Below are 17,526 nucleotides of genomic sequence, written 5' to 3'. Positions count from 1 at the left end.
TCTGCTGTTGTTTTAGAGGCTAAACCTGGACTCATCCGTAAAGAGATTCTATTGATCAGCAATCCAGAGAATATGTTTACATACCCATCCTCAAACGTTCCCTTGTATGATGTGACGTGAGCAGCGCACAAATGGTTGGTCGCCTCGAGTACTTTGTGAAACCTGGTTGCTTCACAAAGGTCATGCATGGTACACCAACCTTCCAGTGGCTGTAGCAAGGGAGGATGTGGGTTGAGTCAGAGTTGCAGTTCTGTTCCTTCGTGTGCTCAACAACAAATATCAGTCATTGGTGCTCATCGTAGCAGTTAGCCATCCTTTGATGCCAAATGACCTCCTGGATGCCAAATTGTTATATAAAACAACATAAATTCATACTTAATAAATATAAATGAACACCATATCTATGAAACAACTAGAGCAAAAGTTCATTCTGGGTGATGCGGTAGGTAACTGTGTGTATAAGTCACTTAACTGAACATATCAATCAATATTGTAACAATAACATACTAAGTGTGTGAGCAGTCATAGTGAAACATAAAGACAAAATACAAAAATAATTCAATAATCGCGTTGTGAAAATATTGTTAACCCGTTCTATATTTAAGGTCCAGTGTAAAAGATAATTACAATAAATACAAACAGTAGAATAAAATCAACTTACGTTTATTTAAGGTAGGAAAATATTATGATTACAAAACAGAAAAAGAGAGTCATGACCTCACTAAACATTACAATTAAACGTGGGGGCTGGATCAATTAAAGAACTAATTTGAAAACAACAGAAAAGGATGACTTTCATTTTCATATTCATTTCTTTAACATATTTGGGATCCATCATACATTTTAGTTTTGTTAGCGAACATTATTTCTCTAGGAAAACTTGGGATAGTATCTGAAATTAGAAAACAAAAAAAAAAGGGTTAGGTTGACGAGACTCAACTAAGCTATTGTTTCGGAGGCCAGGCTTCCCTCCTATTACTGCTTCCAACCAGCAGGACACAGGTCTTCCCTCCACAGGCCATCATGACAGTGTAAATTTTAGGATTTTAGAAATATAGGTGTTGCAGCTTCTCTTCGGTGTTGGTTAATTTACGTTGCTACGTCTAAGATGAGGCTCACCTCCGAGCTGCTCGCCTAAGTTGACATCTTATAAGTTCTAGTGAAATTTCATTTCTCCGTCTCTCTTCTGTCGTCTCCATCTCTCTGTCCCCGTCTCCCCGAAAAAACACCGTTTTAGTAGCTGGCGCGTTTTTTGAAAACTTGGCGTAGATGGTGACTAACAGGATGCCAAAAAAAGGGCAACCCACACTCTGGATCTTCACGGGAAGGGGTTTCCCGACTACCAAAATGAGCCACTTCTCGCCATTCCATCGTTCAACTTCCAAGGCTACACCAATGTGTCATCACAACTACAGGCGGAAACAGGGGGGAAGAAACTAGCCTCGCTCCAGGGTCCCAGTCGATAATGCAGATCTGTCTCAATGTATATTTTCCCCCACCATAAGTATGCTGTAGAACATCATCCTGCTAGCCTTGTCCAGCAAAACAGGGTCCTCTTTTCGTAAAAACCACATGGTAAAACTATCAAGTACTTCGCCCCACACACATGGTGGAACGCTTAGCAGAAAGGAATTTTGGGGTGCAGTACAATTGCTGATAAGAATTTCCGCTGAAGGAAAGAGGGCAAGGGGCGAAAATCTCTGAACTAAGATAATACAAAATGACTTTGGGAAATTAAAAAAAAATTAAGCTACTAATTACACAACATTATAATTCATAATAAAAATGTCAGCACTGTAATAATTGTTTCCTCAGCCACCAAATGAGACTAAACACAATTTATCCAAAAGAAATACAAATAGAATCAAATTATTTTTCTTCTACTGCCAGTCAGAAAGTATGTATTCGTTTAACGTTAAAAGAAAGAGGGATACCAATTAAATTACTCAAAGTTAAGGGGAAAAAAAATTAACACACAAAAGTGCAACAGCAAAGTTTTAAAATAAAAATTAAAGCTAAAAGTTAAACAACCTTAAGGGTCAAAACAACTAGAACAAAAACAAAAATCTTAAGTCCCTAAACTCAAATTAAAATTAAACAACTTCAACTCAGAACTTTTAAAACAACCTAACCAAAAACTAAGTTTACATATGTTACAATTTAAACTTACAACCAACTTTAAACAGGAAAAAAAAAAAAAAAAAAAAAAAAAAAAAAAAAAAAAAATATTAGAACTTTAATTACAAATCAAAACTGAAATAAGCAAAACAACTTAAGCTAAAAAAATATATATCTATTAATACATAACAAAATCTACGGTTAGAAATTGTTGCCAAAATCTCTGAACTACAGAATGACTCACATTTGGCCATCTGGCCTCTGCTATCTGACTTTGTCCTGCCTCTAGTCTCCCAGTAGCTCTTCATCGCAGTTGTTTGGGCAGTTGATGCCTGGAGGTCTTTGTTACAAATTTGCTATCCCAGATTTTTTATTTCAGTATCACAGGATGAAGTATTCTGGTTGCAGCGTCACTAATTTGCATACTGCAGTTGTATTTTTCAACTCTTATTTGACAACATATTCAAATTTTATACAGATAGTCTTATTTTTGAATGAGTTATTGCTATTTTTGTGATATTTCCTTAGTTTTTGGAAACCAGTATATATAGTGACTAGTCAGCAGAAATAGGACCTCTAAAAATGATCTTTAATTTAGTTAATAGTACCCATGCGTAACATGAATACTAACCAGTTTCTCTTAGAATATCCTCCATGAAGGCATCCCTTCCCTTTGGCAGGTAGCTTTTGAGTGCTTTGCCATAATTAAATAAACTTGATGTAATTAATAAGATATCTGTATGAGATGTCAAATATTATTTCTTACATTATAAATTTATTTTTGTTTGTTATGTTTTTAAAGAATATATCATGTAAGAGAATTGTTTGTCTTCTGATTATCTGGCCCCCTTCCAAAACAAAAATGTAGACACTCCGTACTTTACAAACAAGTAGAGATACAAACAAATGTGTTATTAAATAGTGAAATTTGTCCTGATTTTTTTTCAGAAACCAAGACCCAAATTTTGAAAGGTTTGATAAGGTACAGTATGATATGCATGATGTTGTACAAAACTATCATCATATTTATGATGAAAAATAAAAACAAAAAAAATTGTCAGACACTTCAGAAATTGAAGTTGCAGACCCATCTAACGTGCCAACTCTTTCCATCTCTCATACAGCCTCTTCATCATAAATGTCCCCTTTACTTATCAATAGGTTTCAGAGGGCGAGTTAAATGTTGACTGGCTACCACCCATGTAAAGATTTACTAGCCTTAACCTCATTCCTTCCACACGTGCCTCAAAGATAACAAACTGATGTACATACTAAACAATAACGTAAATCTTTATTTATAACGTATGGTATTTAATTTTCAATTTTGAGTAAAATAAATGTTAGTTTTTCTTTAGAAATGTTGCAGTGTTTTTATTTCTGAAAAAGTATAGTATGCTTTTCAGATTGCTACACATCCCATTCCAAGATAAAAAGTGCATGAATATTGGATTACATTTGTGAATAAATTCTGCTTGTGCATAAATTTACAAAGTACTTTGAACCGATGATTTTTTTTTAATTATGCCAAGTTGAAGGATATATTGCTGATTAGGTATTTCTTTCAATGCCCTTCCCTCTAATATTCCTTCAGTCTTTTAAGGGAGAAATTGTATTTCATTTGGCAATAATGACTATTATCTGATGCTCTTTGTACACTATATTTGGTGGATAGTTTCATACAGTAATGAGAATAGCTGTGCTTAAAAGTTATTTTAAACTTTTTTTAAAGGCCCTTTGTGTGTGTGTCTGTGTGTGCGTGCACATGCTCTAAACTACATTCAGTGCTAGTACATGCTCTAGCATGTTCCTTAGCCGAATCCAGATGGCCAAGTGAGAGTTTTTCTCTATATACAATAGGTGGTACTGTATTCTAACTTAACAGATATCATTGTGATAAAAAGAGGAGCAGAAAACAAGTGCATCATATTCTAATAATATGAAGGCTTAGCTAGAAAGGATTTGGATTTTGAGTTTAGAATTTTGAGTTTCAGTTCTGAATTATCTGTATCATCAACATTTTGAAAAGGATAGAGAGAGGAAATGATTAATTAAAATAGAGAATTAATGGACTATTGGAAATAAAAGTTAGTATTTTGCTTTATGTATTTTTTATGTTTTATATATACATACATATACAATATCGAATTATGCTTGAATTCCTACATTAACAGTTTGATAACAGAAAGTGGCTAAAGCTATTATTAAGGGATTTTCCCCATGAGTTCTTAATGAAGAAATAAAACCTGAACTCACAAGAAGAAATTTTACTGTCTTGCATGAAAAACGATTTAGCCATACAAGACCAACAGGTGGAGCCATCTATGCTAGCTTTCCTTCCACTTTCATAGCAGTGCTGAATCTTTACATGACATATATTCTTATCAGCAGCTCTTGCATGACTTCAACTAACTACTTAGCAGTGGCATAGCTAGGGCAAAGAAAGTCTATGTAAAGAAGGAAAGGCTCCATAGACGTAATGTAAACCAGTTTGTCTGCTACGCCGCTAGAAAGAAGAGGGACAATTCGCCAAGGGATTTGGCGACGGCACCTGTTGGCGAGAATTTCCCCCTTTGTGATGTACCTGACCAAGATTTTCCATCTCCGCCACGTGTACAGGAAATTGAGGAACACCGGTTAAGATGAATCGTTCTTTGACTTTTCGCGTAATTTAAACTCGAATTTTCGTCCTTTTTTGCTTTACTTGTTGAACTTGTATTATCCATATCACAGTTTGATGTCTGATTTTATATCTGTCAATATGTAGGGAAAAACATGGAGTCACACAGCTTTTAACTCTTGATAAACGTGACCGTCGAACCTGTTCGAACTTGGACATCAGCTTTGAGCTTTGGCCCTTTTTGGCGACAGATATTTCACGCATGCGCAGTTGTGTCCCTTTTCGTTCGGAGGGAGCCACTCCTGCTGCTGTGAAGCTTTCCTTCTTAACAATACATATTCTTTGGCTAGGGTGGGGCAAAAGGGGAATTTTTTAATGAAATATTTTCCATTCTTGGCACACAGAAAAGGGTGCAAATTCTTCAGTTGCTCCCGAGTGCTGGAATCCTAGCTACGCCACCGCTATTTAGTATGGTATCCTTGCTATTTATTATTCCTATGCAATGCAAGCCACAAGATTCCATTGCCAATGCAAGCCACAAGAAACTGCTTTGCTCTGCGTAAGTTTTGGTATGCATTGAATCGGATCTACATTTTGGTATTGTTTCTAAATGAGATAGGTTCTGCATACATATACAATCAAATCTGAACTTTATAAGTCACAGATTGGAGATATTTATTGCATATATAGAAGGATGAAATTGTAGACTAACATAGCCATAGACAAAACAAGTAATTTGATTTTTTGATTTACATAATTTTATTTTGGACCTTTTCTTTGAGATGCGTATTCTCATTCTTATATCTTCATAGGTGCAACATGCATCCCACACTTTTTAAAGCTTAGCATATCTTAAGACAATGAATCATACAGAGAGAAGCAAGCTGCAGTGCATGTTAGCAACAAGGAAACAAGTGAAAATGTGTGATGCATTCAGAAGGAGGCAGAAAGTTTGTGCTTCAATTGAAATCTTATTCAATGATTAGCTAAAATGTATCTGCATTGACGCATTGTGTAAGATCATATGTTATGGATAAATAATGCAGTTTAGATTGATATAATATAAATAGTTGCTATTTTTAAAGCAGAAAGGGGAAATACCCAAATTAAAATGTAAGATAAAAAGGGCAACTGCCTGTTAAAATCAGAAGTTTGCTTTCATATTTTTTATCTTACATATACATGTTTCAGAAAGTACATATATATTATTTTATCTTACATATGTATATATATATATATATATACATATGTAAAATAATTACTAAATAATATTGATAATATAATCAATATTATTTAGTAAATAAATTATATATACATACATACATACATACATACATATATATATATATATATATATATATATATATATATATATATATATATATATATATATATATATATATATATATATAATTTATTTACTAAATAATATTGATTATATTATCTCCTAAGATTAATTATAGTAGAATGATCTGAAAAGAGTGAATCCATACTTAGTAAGTTCTATTTCGAAAGATGTTTTTAAGTAACTTTAATGTAAATTGTTAAAAATGTTTAACGGGGACTGGAATTAAATCATGAATAACAATTGTAAAAGGAATAAATTGAAAGCAAGAATTAAATTAAATGCAAGTAATCATTGTCATTGATCAGAAATTAGTTGGCTTTTTAAGGGAAACAACCCAACTCCCATTCAATGAACAATAATTAAGAAATAAATACGAAGGTGTTTCGTCCTTTACTCGAGCAACAAGGCGATGCCAAACCGGCAATTCAAGTCAAGCCAAACATTTCCGTGAGTAAAATTAAGAACCAATGCAGAGATACAAGGAACTCATTCCAATTAAGTATTTTAGGTAATTCAATTTTGAGTGAAAAGCAATTTCTGCAGTAAAAGTGATATCGCTTGAAATGCCTGTAGTAGGCATGGTGTTGAAAATTTAACATCATGCCTACTACAGGCAACCCCAAAAAACAGTTTCTATGAAAAACATTTAACTTTATTTACACGATTACCTGCGGCACCTGACATATTAAATATATAGGACAGACTAAAAACAATCTTAACTTTCGAATCAATAACCATGGAGCTCAAATTAAAAAATTCAACGCACTAATATAAGTACACCATCACAACTCAATACAGCAGAATTAGAGCACTTTAAACATCATGACTTCAACTCTATTCAACTTCAGATATTAGATATAATACCCAATCACAAAACATGAATTTTTCAGGAATCACTCTATATACTAAAACAACATTCACTTTATCCTTATGGACTTAACACTTATATACATAGTCACAGAGATACATCTAAAAAATCAATTTTCAGCCAATTTAAACTTTACAGCAACAAAACACAAAGAGGAAAGAGAGGAAGCAAATTAAAAAATAATGCTAAATTTTTATCCACTTTGGATACACATGCATTGAAAAAACAATTGAAATGTTTTTTTTTGACTTAGCAAACTTCCCCAAGAAACTTCTCAACTGGTTACACTCTTGTACTAATAAATTCCTTATCAAACTAAAAAAATTCATTCATGAAAGCTACAACAAAATACAAATCATTAAAGACATAGTTCTCGAAACTATGTTCTATTCAGACTTTCTAATTGTCTAACTCAACGCAAAATTTATTTTAAAGTCAATTTTCTGCATCCGCAGTTTGACTATATTCGATTCTCAAGAATCATCAATGATTGTAAAGTTTACTTCCCAACTGTACACACCATACCAATAGTTGCATTTAAATATCAAAGGACCTTAAGCAACTTGCTAACTAACCACCATGAAATAGATGAAACAGCAGAATGACATTGTAAGTCACCAATTTACAATATTTACGTAGATTTTCATCACCAGCACATAATTACTGGCAACCTGAATATCATACAAAACTATCAACTAAAAACACTAATGAGTTATGGTGCAAAATTTAGACCAGTCAGAAACATAACTAAAAATTACTGTTGCAAGACTTTCGAAAACAACATCCATGAATTTATAGTTAAAGCAAGCTTTCAACTGAATTTACTAATAGATACTTTTTTTAAATGGAAAGATAAAATTCTTCAGCGCATATCCATCGAAATCAATCACCTCAAGTTTAAACATACATTGAATTGGTCGCAACTATCATCAGATATTAAAAAATTAAAGAAAACTTTTTACTATTACAAAAATTGATAAAGCAAATAATAACTTTAACATTATCTGAAAACAATTGTACACAGAAATTATTCATAAAGAACTTTTAAATGCAACTACTTATCAATTAGCCAACCTTACAGAAACATCTATAATAAACAGAATTAAAACTTTTCATAAAAAACTAAATATTACTTTAAATCCAAACTACAACAGATTTACTAACCTATATGCACTTCCCAAATTCCATAAAACACCATTAAAATTCAGATTTATAGCAAATGGAACTAATAATTACAAGAAAAGTATAGACTATTATTTTTCAATTCAACTTAAAAAAATCTGTAAATTTATTTTCAACGATTGTAATACTAATCATAACTATTGCTGGATCATCCATAATAACACTCCTGTCATTAATGCCATTCAAACAATTAACATACAAAACATTAACTGCTGTGACTCTGAAAACTCTAGAAGAAATCTATACTAGTCTACTAGATCTATCTAAACTCTTCCCTGATATACTCACAATTATAAATCTTAACAAATGGAAAACCTACCTAAAATGCACACTTTTTCATAACTACATCAAATTTCAAAATTAACTTTTTAAACAAGTCAGAGGTCTGCCAATGGGCTCACATTCCAATATCTCGCTCTGTAATATCTTTTTAATTATCAAAGAATTTAACTTCCAAAAAATCTACAACCACAAGAGTTAAATTACTACAAGTACACCTACAGATATAATGATGACCTTATTACAATTAATAATTTTAATAAAATTGAACACTCCGAGATTTATCCAAATTGTCTTACACTTAATAAAACTAATAATTCACAAAATAGCATAGACTATCTAGATCTTCAAATCATTAACTACAAAAAAAATTTACTTTTTGACAAAACAAGAAATTTCAATACTAATAAATTAATAAACTGGAATTCCAACATATCCAAAAAAAGTAATTAACAATACAATAATAAATCAAATATAACAAATTAAAAATATCTGCACAGATACGATAGTTCTACAACACGAAATTATGCTCCCTATTAATATTCTCAAAAATAATCTAATACCCAATCAATTTATTAACCATTGCCTTAAAAGAGCAGGCGATTAATACTCACTCTAAATCATTTAACTGATAGGGATATGATAATTTGTTCCTAAACCTGAGAAGGCGGTATAAGTTGGGTGACTATCAGTTGCAGGATTTGTACATAGTGTAATTACTAAGCTGTATATAATGTAAAAAGCTAATTGTCTTCAGACTTATGCTGTTACTAAAAAAATGGGCCTATTTCATAATCTTTAGTCTGTCAAATAGCTCTTTGACAGTGAAAATTCCTTTTTTCCTTTCTTATATTCTTCATCATTGTGAAACGACAATTAGCCAGAAATTAATTAATTTCCATTCACTAGTATTTTCAAAAAAATTTTAACAGACAGTTTCACTCAAATTTGAGCTCCACAGCATACGTCCCCTAAGAATTCCTAGTCCCTCCCACACCATAAATTACTTCACACAAGTCTTACCGACTGATATAATTCAAAGCCCCCGCTGCCGCTAAAGAATTTTCTGAATACAACACTTCTGAGTCAGACGCGAAGAGAACACTTTGCCCACTCCCAACTAGAAAGACCGTAAGTTAATTAATGCTTTTTCTGGCCTTTATATCTTCATGTACATTCACTTTTCTTATTATATATATTTTTTATTTTTTTATTTGTTTTTACAAAGATTTCATTATTTTCTTATATTTTGTAATTTTCTAATGTTTGTTTCAAGTACTTTGAATTATATTTCATAATGATAATTTCCAATGCTTAATTTTTACAAATAATTGAAGTCAAATGCATAAACACGAGGGCGTCGGGGAATGCTTACTGGAGCGATATCACTTTTACTGCAGAAATTGCTTTTCACTCAAAATTGAATTAACTAAAATACTTAATCGGAATGAGTTCCTTGTATCTCTGCATTGGTTCTTAATTCTATTCATGGAAATGTTTGGCCTGAATTGAATTGCCGGTTTGGCATCGCCTTATTGCTCAAGTAAAGGACGAAACACCTTCGTATTTATTTCTTAATTATTGTTCATTGAACGGGAGTTGGTTTGTTCCCCTTGAAAAGCCAACTAATTTCTGATCAATGACAATGATTACTTGCATTTAATTTAATTCTTGCTTTTAATTTATTCCTTTTACAATTGTTATTCATGATTTAATTCCAGTCCCCATTAAATATGTTTAACAATTTACATTCAAGTTACTTAAAAACATCTTTCAAAATAGAACTTACTAAGTATGGATTCACTCTTTTCATATCATTCTACTATATGTAATCTTAGGAGATAATATAATCAATATTATTTAGTAAATAAATTATTATTAACTTGCTTTGCAGCAATTGCGCAAGTAGTAGAATAAATTAATTTTGCACTAAATGAATTTAAGATCATACAACATTATATATATATACATACTCAAAAAGTAATAATAATAAATATGATGCATATGGTACAGAATGAATAAAAAAGGTTTCATTGACAGAATGGTGTTGGTATAGAAAACTGTCAGGTCAAGAGGGAGAACAATAAACTAGAGAGCCTTATTAAGAGATATGACCTAGCCTTTGTGTGTTGTTATTCAGACTTTCAGATTATCATACAGTTATTGGGGTAAGATTTCCCATTTTTCAAACAACAAATGTTTCCGTTATCTGATGTTCTCAGGAGTGTAAGACTGTGCCGCCATGTTTCTCCTTAAAGTAACCCATACATGTTTAATGGGATTTAAATCAGGGGAGCATGCTTGCCAGTCTATTCTGTGGATATCTTCACTTTTCAGAAGTTCTTCAAAGCATGAGACCTGTGTAGCCATGCTTTGCCATCTATAGAAACAAAGTCAGGACCAGTGGCACCCCGGAAAATAAACACGAGGGAAAGAATAACTTCATCTTAGTAATAATGTGCAGTAACTTAAGCTCTGTTGAAAATGTGGAGTTCCATCCATCCATTCATCATAATGCCTTCCCATATTAGCATGCCAGGGCAACCCAAGGGTCCCTGATTTTAATGTGCTACCTTCACATCAGTTGGCACCAATTGGTGATAAAGAAGGCATGACTGCATTGGTATCCAGTCTTTGTCCAGTTTCTCTACACCACTGTAAATGCTGCCACTGATAGGCTATTCGCAATGGTATACAGCATTCAGTGGCCAAATAAGCCACTTTTATGAAGTCATCTGGCCACAGTAAACTGGGACTGTTGTCACCCAGTTGCCAAGCACAACTGTGAGCATTGTAGCCCACTGTCTGGTTTTGATCTCTTTTCACCTGCTGGACGATATATCGGTCATCAGTCACCATTGTTTTGCTTGGCCGACCAACATCAACCTTTCTTACAGCTGTACCTGTCATTCGGAAGGCTTTCCAAACTCATGAAACAACACTTTTATCAGTTCTAATTTCTTGGGCAATGGATGTCAAACTACAGGGTAGTTATAATTAAAGTGACCCTATTCAGACCTCTCTAGAACCTATTCTACTTAATAAATTTTGATGAAATTTGGTATATATGTTATATGGAATGTGGGAAAACGATTTCTGCAATAAGAAATAGCTCAAATTTTAACCACCAGGGGGAATTGTAACCCCTAGAGAAGTGAAAACAATCTGTCAGAACCATTAAAATTTATTCAGTTACAGAATGTTTTCAATGTATGCTACGTTGACATCAATTATGTGTTGAAAGCGCAATGATAACACAAAGTAACTCTCGAGGGATTTTAGCAAGATGGCGTGTAATTTTGGCTTTCAACTCAGGTAAAGTCCTAATTCCTGCTCCGTAAACACGATCTTTTAGGAATCCTCACAACCAGAAATCACAGGGATTTAAGTTGGGTGAACGAGGAGGCCAGGCATCCGGAAAAGCTCTGGATATTACACAGTTAGCACAAAGCAGTTCTTTGACTTGACGCCCAATGTGGGGAGTTGCTCCATCTTACATGAAGACAATGGTCTGCAAACATTCCTACTTCCTATAAAGTAGGAATGACTTGCTGTCGAAGGAGTTCACTGCATTGTGCACTCATGACAGAGCATGAACCTTGAGAAGTGAGTGTTTCAAAGAAAAACGGTCCAAGGATAAAATCAGCAATAAATCCACAACATGCAGTCACATAATTGGAATGCAGTGTTATTGGTGCAAGACATTAGGAGATGAAGCATTCCCATATGTGGCAATTTTGATTATTCACAGCTCCATCTAAAGAAAAGTGCGCCTCATCTGACCATAGAATTTTCTAAGGCCACGAGTCATCAACATGCATTCTCGGCAAAAATCGGCAAGCAAATTCAGAGCGTGTTTAGTGATCTTGAGGTTGCAGCATTTATACTAAGTGGATCTTATACAGATACTTTTTTTAAATGGATTGCAGAATTTTTCATACTGTCGACCAAGGAATGGCCAACACATGTGACACTGATTGAGCACTTGCTGAAGAATAACGGGAACTGGAGGCTCTTTCAACCACAGTAGTAGCGATGTCTTTGACAGTTTCATTCACACCCTGTTTCTGCCTCTTCCTAGCAGCACACTCAAGTTTCCAGTCGCTTTAAATTTCATAATCATCTTCTTCAAATTATTCTTCGACATGGGCCCTTTTCACAATCCCTTTAAACTTTCTCATAAGACAGTTTTACCAGTAAAGCTCGATCTTTTTTCTGTAAGGGCATGATTAAAGATGACAAAGGCACGCAGAATGATTTTCTAGCTCTGACAGTCTCTTTATAGGTTTGACTAATTTGCATTTTGAAAATTGCCATCTGGTGATCAAATTTTGAACTATTTTTTATTGCAGAAATATTTTTAGTCCATATAATGTATATACCAAGTTCCATCAAAATCCGATAGGCAGAACGGTTTTACAGGAGTCTGAAAAACTGCCCTGTACATCCCTTTTCAGGCTTTTCAATCATTCTATCACATATAAAGGCATCTTGGTGTTTTCTTGTAGATATACTGCTCGTACAATCAAACTTTCACTTGCTGAAGAATACCTAGAAATGCACCTTCTTTTTAAGTTACTTTGCACTGCGCTTGCTGACTGCTTGCATTTTGTGTGCACTGACCTTCCCTGTGATGCCATGGTGCTCATATTTACATGTACATCACTTTTCTATTGAACTGACTTTTCATTGTACAGATCATAAAAATTCCTTTCAACAGTTTCATGGTTTAAGGTTGGAAAACAAACTGCTAAAAATGCAAGATAATTTGTCTCCAATAAGTTTCATAAACTTGAAAATAATGTTGACATTACCATAACATAGCATACAAGCTACGTATGATTCTTTGTTAATGAATGTACAAGGACATAAAGATTAGTGCTTATAGGAGTTCCATACACAATACTAAGAATTCTAAAGAAATGTTCCCATAAATAAACAAAAGTATAAACTAGCTTGATGAGTATTTCATACCCTTAGAAATAATTCTTATCTGACATACAAGGATCTTAAATTCAAGGATTGTAAAAATCAAGTGGGTTATATAAAGAATTTTAGAAGAAAGACATAAGCAGCATAAATCACCCAGATGAGTATTTTATGCATTTATTCAAATTGTTTATCCTTCAAGGATCTAGACATGACAGTCTGTATTAATAGATGATACAAAGGATTCCAAATATCCTTGAAATCACTCGGTTATTTCATGTGCTTTGAAAATAGATCTTGAGTAACGTGATAAAGGCCCAAAGATTAGGATCTATATAAATAATTCAGTAGGTGATACAAAAAAATTCCAAAGAGAAGCTCGTATAAATTTCTGAATGAGCATTTTATGTGCTTGAAATAATCATTGTTTAATGCCCAGTAACCAACATCCGTATTAATTCACTGGAGGATACAAAGAATTCTTACTATAAGACTGTACTTGTGAAGGTCAATTTAAAATGTATGTTGATGCCACAAGCCATTAAGTATATTTTGTTTTTCCAATATTAAGGAATACATCCTGGAATAAGAAACATGTACTGTTAGTTAACATTTACATCAAATTACCGTATTTGCCGGCGTATAAGATGCACCCCCTTTTTTCTACACAATTTTGAAGGATGAAACTTTATTACTTATCATTATAATGAATTTACAGTATTTTAAATATAAAGAAATACAAATACAAAGTAATACTTTCTGCAAATACCCAATCTATCTAGGAAGGAACATCTTTTAATCTCCTTCGTCAAAACCCAGACACTCATCTCCAGAGCTAAATGAAGAGTCACTGGAAACTTCTTATAAATCAGCATATGAGGACTCAGATAATAAATTGTCCTTTGTACCATCCAGTATATTACTACCTCTTCCTGATTCTGCCGAGTTCTTATCATTTTCTCAGTTGGGGATGGCTCAAAATGCGTCTCTGCAGCCCTGTTTCCACGTTCTTTAGCATGCGCAAATGTAGCTTGTATGCTATATTATGGCAATGTCAACATTGTTTTTGAGCCATAACTTGCCAACAAATTTAAGAAAATTTAACAGTAGAAATTTCACACACTTAAAAATCATTTACAAACATTAGAAAGCTTAAACGAACCCAGCTATTTATACTATTATTAATTAATTAAAGTAATAGAAAAAAAATTATTTGTTTTTAACAATTCAGGGCTGTTAGAGTTTCAATAATCTTTATTTAATAACTAAAAATTAAATAAATGCTGGTACTTTTATTAATTGCATGAATGAGCATGCTCTTCCATGTTTGGATGTATGCTGGTAGTGTGTGTGTTCCATGTTTGGATGTAAATCTGAGACTGGGTCACACATCAAGTCAATTTTATTCCTTTGTTTTCATTTGAATCAGTGGGGAAAACCCTTTCTTACACAGTTATATTGACACCAAACTGAGTTATAATTTTAAAATTCACTACATTCCATTCTTAATAGTAATGAGTTCCAGAAATTACCTTTTGCTTGAAATTTCATTTTAAGTTTAATATCATTAGAGAAGTTAAATTAACTGTTCTGATTCATTAAATGACAGTTTGTTATTATCAAAATCACAATGGAAAGGATCAGGAACCCATGAAAATTCGTTACATTTATCACTTGGAAAATAAGTTTCAAACTGTGGCCTCAGAGTTTCAGGATGCAGACATACATCACTCATAATTTCTTTCCATTAGTGATATATGTTCTACTGAAAGATTCTAAGGCTCAGAATGGTTCAGAATTCTCTGATTTACACAACTAACCCACAAACTAAGTTTTCCATCAAGCTGTCTGTATTTTCTCAGAGGCAATGAGAATAGTCAAAGAATTTCTTTATAGACAGGTATTAATTCATTTAGTTTTGAGGATACTTTGAGTTTTGAGTTCATTGGCTTCACTGAGTTTTGAGAAAGGTATGCCAGTATACTTAGTCACATGTCATCAGCAGTAAATGATATAAAATCTTGTTAATTTTATTTATAATTAATATTTTTGCAAATTTAGAAAGACCACAATGGCAGGTTTCGAGGTCCATGAGATATAATTTGAGAACTCCTGAGTTAAGTAGGTTGTTTAATGTTCTGTTTTTGCAGTCATCCCCAATAATGCTGAAGGGGAAAAAAATCATGTTTTTGACAGAATGCAGTTTTTTTGTTTTGCTATTACTGATGAATGAATTTAAATTACAATTTTAAAAACAGATTTGAAAAGAGCTAAAAGGAGTTAATTTTCATTTTTGATAAAAGTTCTCTACAAAGTTAATACAGTATATCAATGACGGTCAAAATTTTCACACATGGTGGTCAATTCAAAATATGTATCAATGCTACAGACCACATAATATGTTTTGTCTAGCCAGTATTAATGAGTACATCCTGGAATAATAAGTACTTTATTTCAAAATACTATTAACTACTATTTACTTCAAATTAGCTTTTATAAATAGTTTTGCAAATAGAACATTGAGACTAAATGTAAGATTATAATGTTTATGTCCTGCATCTAATATAAGTAAATGGAAACACTGTGAGCACTCATTCAATCTAATAAAATCGCCAAAATAAATGTTCACTTCCAGGGCTGTCAAAAATTTGCACATATGTAGATGTTATGTGTGTACTATATGCTATCAAAAGAAAGCATAAAAATATACTACATTCAGAAAATGTACATTCATTCAGAAAGCCCATAACTAATAACAACAATGGTAATAAAATTTTTCGTTTTGCTATGGACGACTGCTTTTGCAGACTATTTTCATTTTGCAGTAATAAATCCTGGCCATATAATTTCCTTGGCAATGCGAAATATAGTGTAATTATTCATTTATATTTCAAAATTAATCTTTGTGACAAGGTTAAAATAAGGTTTGAATTAATCTTGAAGTGCTACTAGAAATGTACCTAAAGAGAAGATTTGTTTAAAGTTTCATATCAAATACAAAATATTTGATCTTTTCAGGTTAATCCTCATAAATACAGAAACTAATCAATGCATGTGTAGTGTGCAGCCATCTAATGATGATTGTTCAGCAGAATCAAAGGCCATCCATGTATCAGAATGGCAAAAAAAACAAGAGGCTCTGAGGTCATTATACAGGCTTGTTGTTGGAACATATTTCAAAGAAAAAGATTCAGATGCAGACCGACGATTAAGAGCTGATAATCCATGTAAGTCATTATAAATTGTCTTGGAAATAAAATTCATGTAGTAATAATCATATAACTTTGTTAGTATAGTTTTTTACAAATTATTCTCTGCTTTTTATTTTATTGACCTTAAGCAAAATATAATTTGGTTTTTGAAATTAGTGACTAATTTCTGTTACTTGGCTAACAAAAAAAACTTTTGCTATATCTTGTAAAATCATAAAGAAATAGCTTTCTAATATTTCAGTATGACTACACATATTTTTGGGAAACCCAACTAAATCTCTGAAAATATATGCAATCATACCGAAACACACACACACACACACACATGTAAAAGTGGTCTATATCCTACACAATAAACATCAATAACATATAGCAGATAAGACCACAAAGTTGCTATGTAAGGAAAAAACTCAAATTTCGTATTATTACTTGCGTTTTTAATATTTACATTGTTATTTATATTTAAATTAAAAGTACAATTTCAGAATATTGCCTATCAAACTTAGTTTCAATGAAATGTTTCAGTAATCTTTAAAAATTAGTATTTACTAAAATTTGGGCTTATATTTAATAAAAACAAATTAATAAAAATTAAAATAAGTAATCTTCTAGATCCAGTGATTTAAATACCTATAGCTTAAATATTTAAAGAAATAAATATTTAGAAATTATATGAGAAATATGTATTAATTTAAATATAAAAACTGCTCCTTTTCCAGGTCATACATTTGATTTTGGAAATTGTGACTATGGCGATTGTAAACCAGGCGAGTTTTATATGTGCACACAAGAAAATAAATGCTATGTTATTAATGAAGTTTCTTATCAGATTTATATTCTTTATAACTATGAGATTCCACTTTATGCTATAAGGTAAGTATATTCTACTTCCAAATATTGTTTTCATTAATAAATGTGTATCTTATGCTTTTTTTTTTTTTTTTTTTTTAAATCTTCATTTGGGTCTCAAAAT

At 32.3% G+C, this 17,526-nt stretch overlaps 1 protein-coding gene across 6 annotated transcripts in view; it reads left to right on the top strand.

Moving 5' to 3' along the window:
- fy (fuzzy planar cell polarity protein-like protein) overlaps positions 1–17,526 on the top strand; it is a 61,566-nt gene that overhangs the window by 39,298 nt on the left and 4,742 nt on the right. For all 6 annotated transcript variants that reach the window (XM_035362768.2, XM_035362767.2, XM_035362763.2 and 3 more), the window contains 2 exons: positions 16,360–16,568; positions 17,273–17,426. In XM_035362768.2, the coding sequence (XP_035218659.1) occupies positions 16,360–16,568; positions 17,273–17,426 (363 nt within the window). The remainder of the gene's footprint in view (positions 1–16,359; positions 16,569–17,272; positions 17,427–17,526) is intronic.

This window comes from Stegodyphus dumicola, chromosome 5 (assembly GCF_044657685.1).
Source record: "Stegodyphus dumicola isolate Sdum_Otavi_A_Nest chromosome 5, ASM4465768v1".
Taxonomy (NCBI): Eukaryota; Metazoa; Arthropoda; class Arachnida; order Araneae; family Eresidae; genus Stegodyphus; species Stegodyphus dumicola.
The sequence above is the reverse complement of the archived record's forward strand: the minus strand, read 5'-3'. Positions and strand labels throughout refer to the sequence as shown.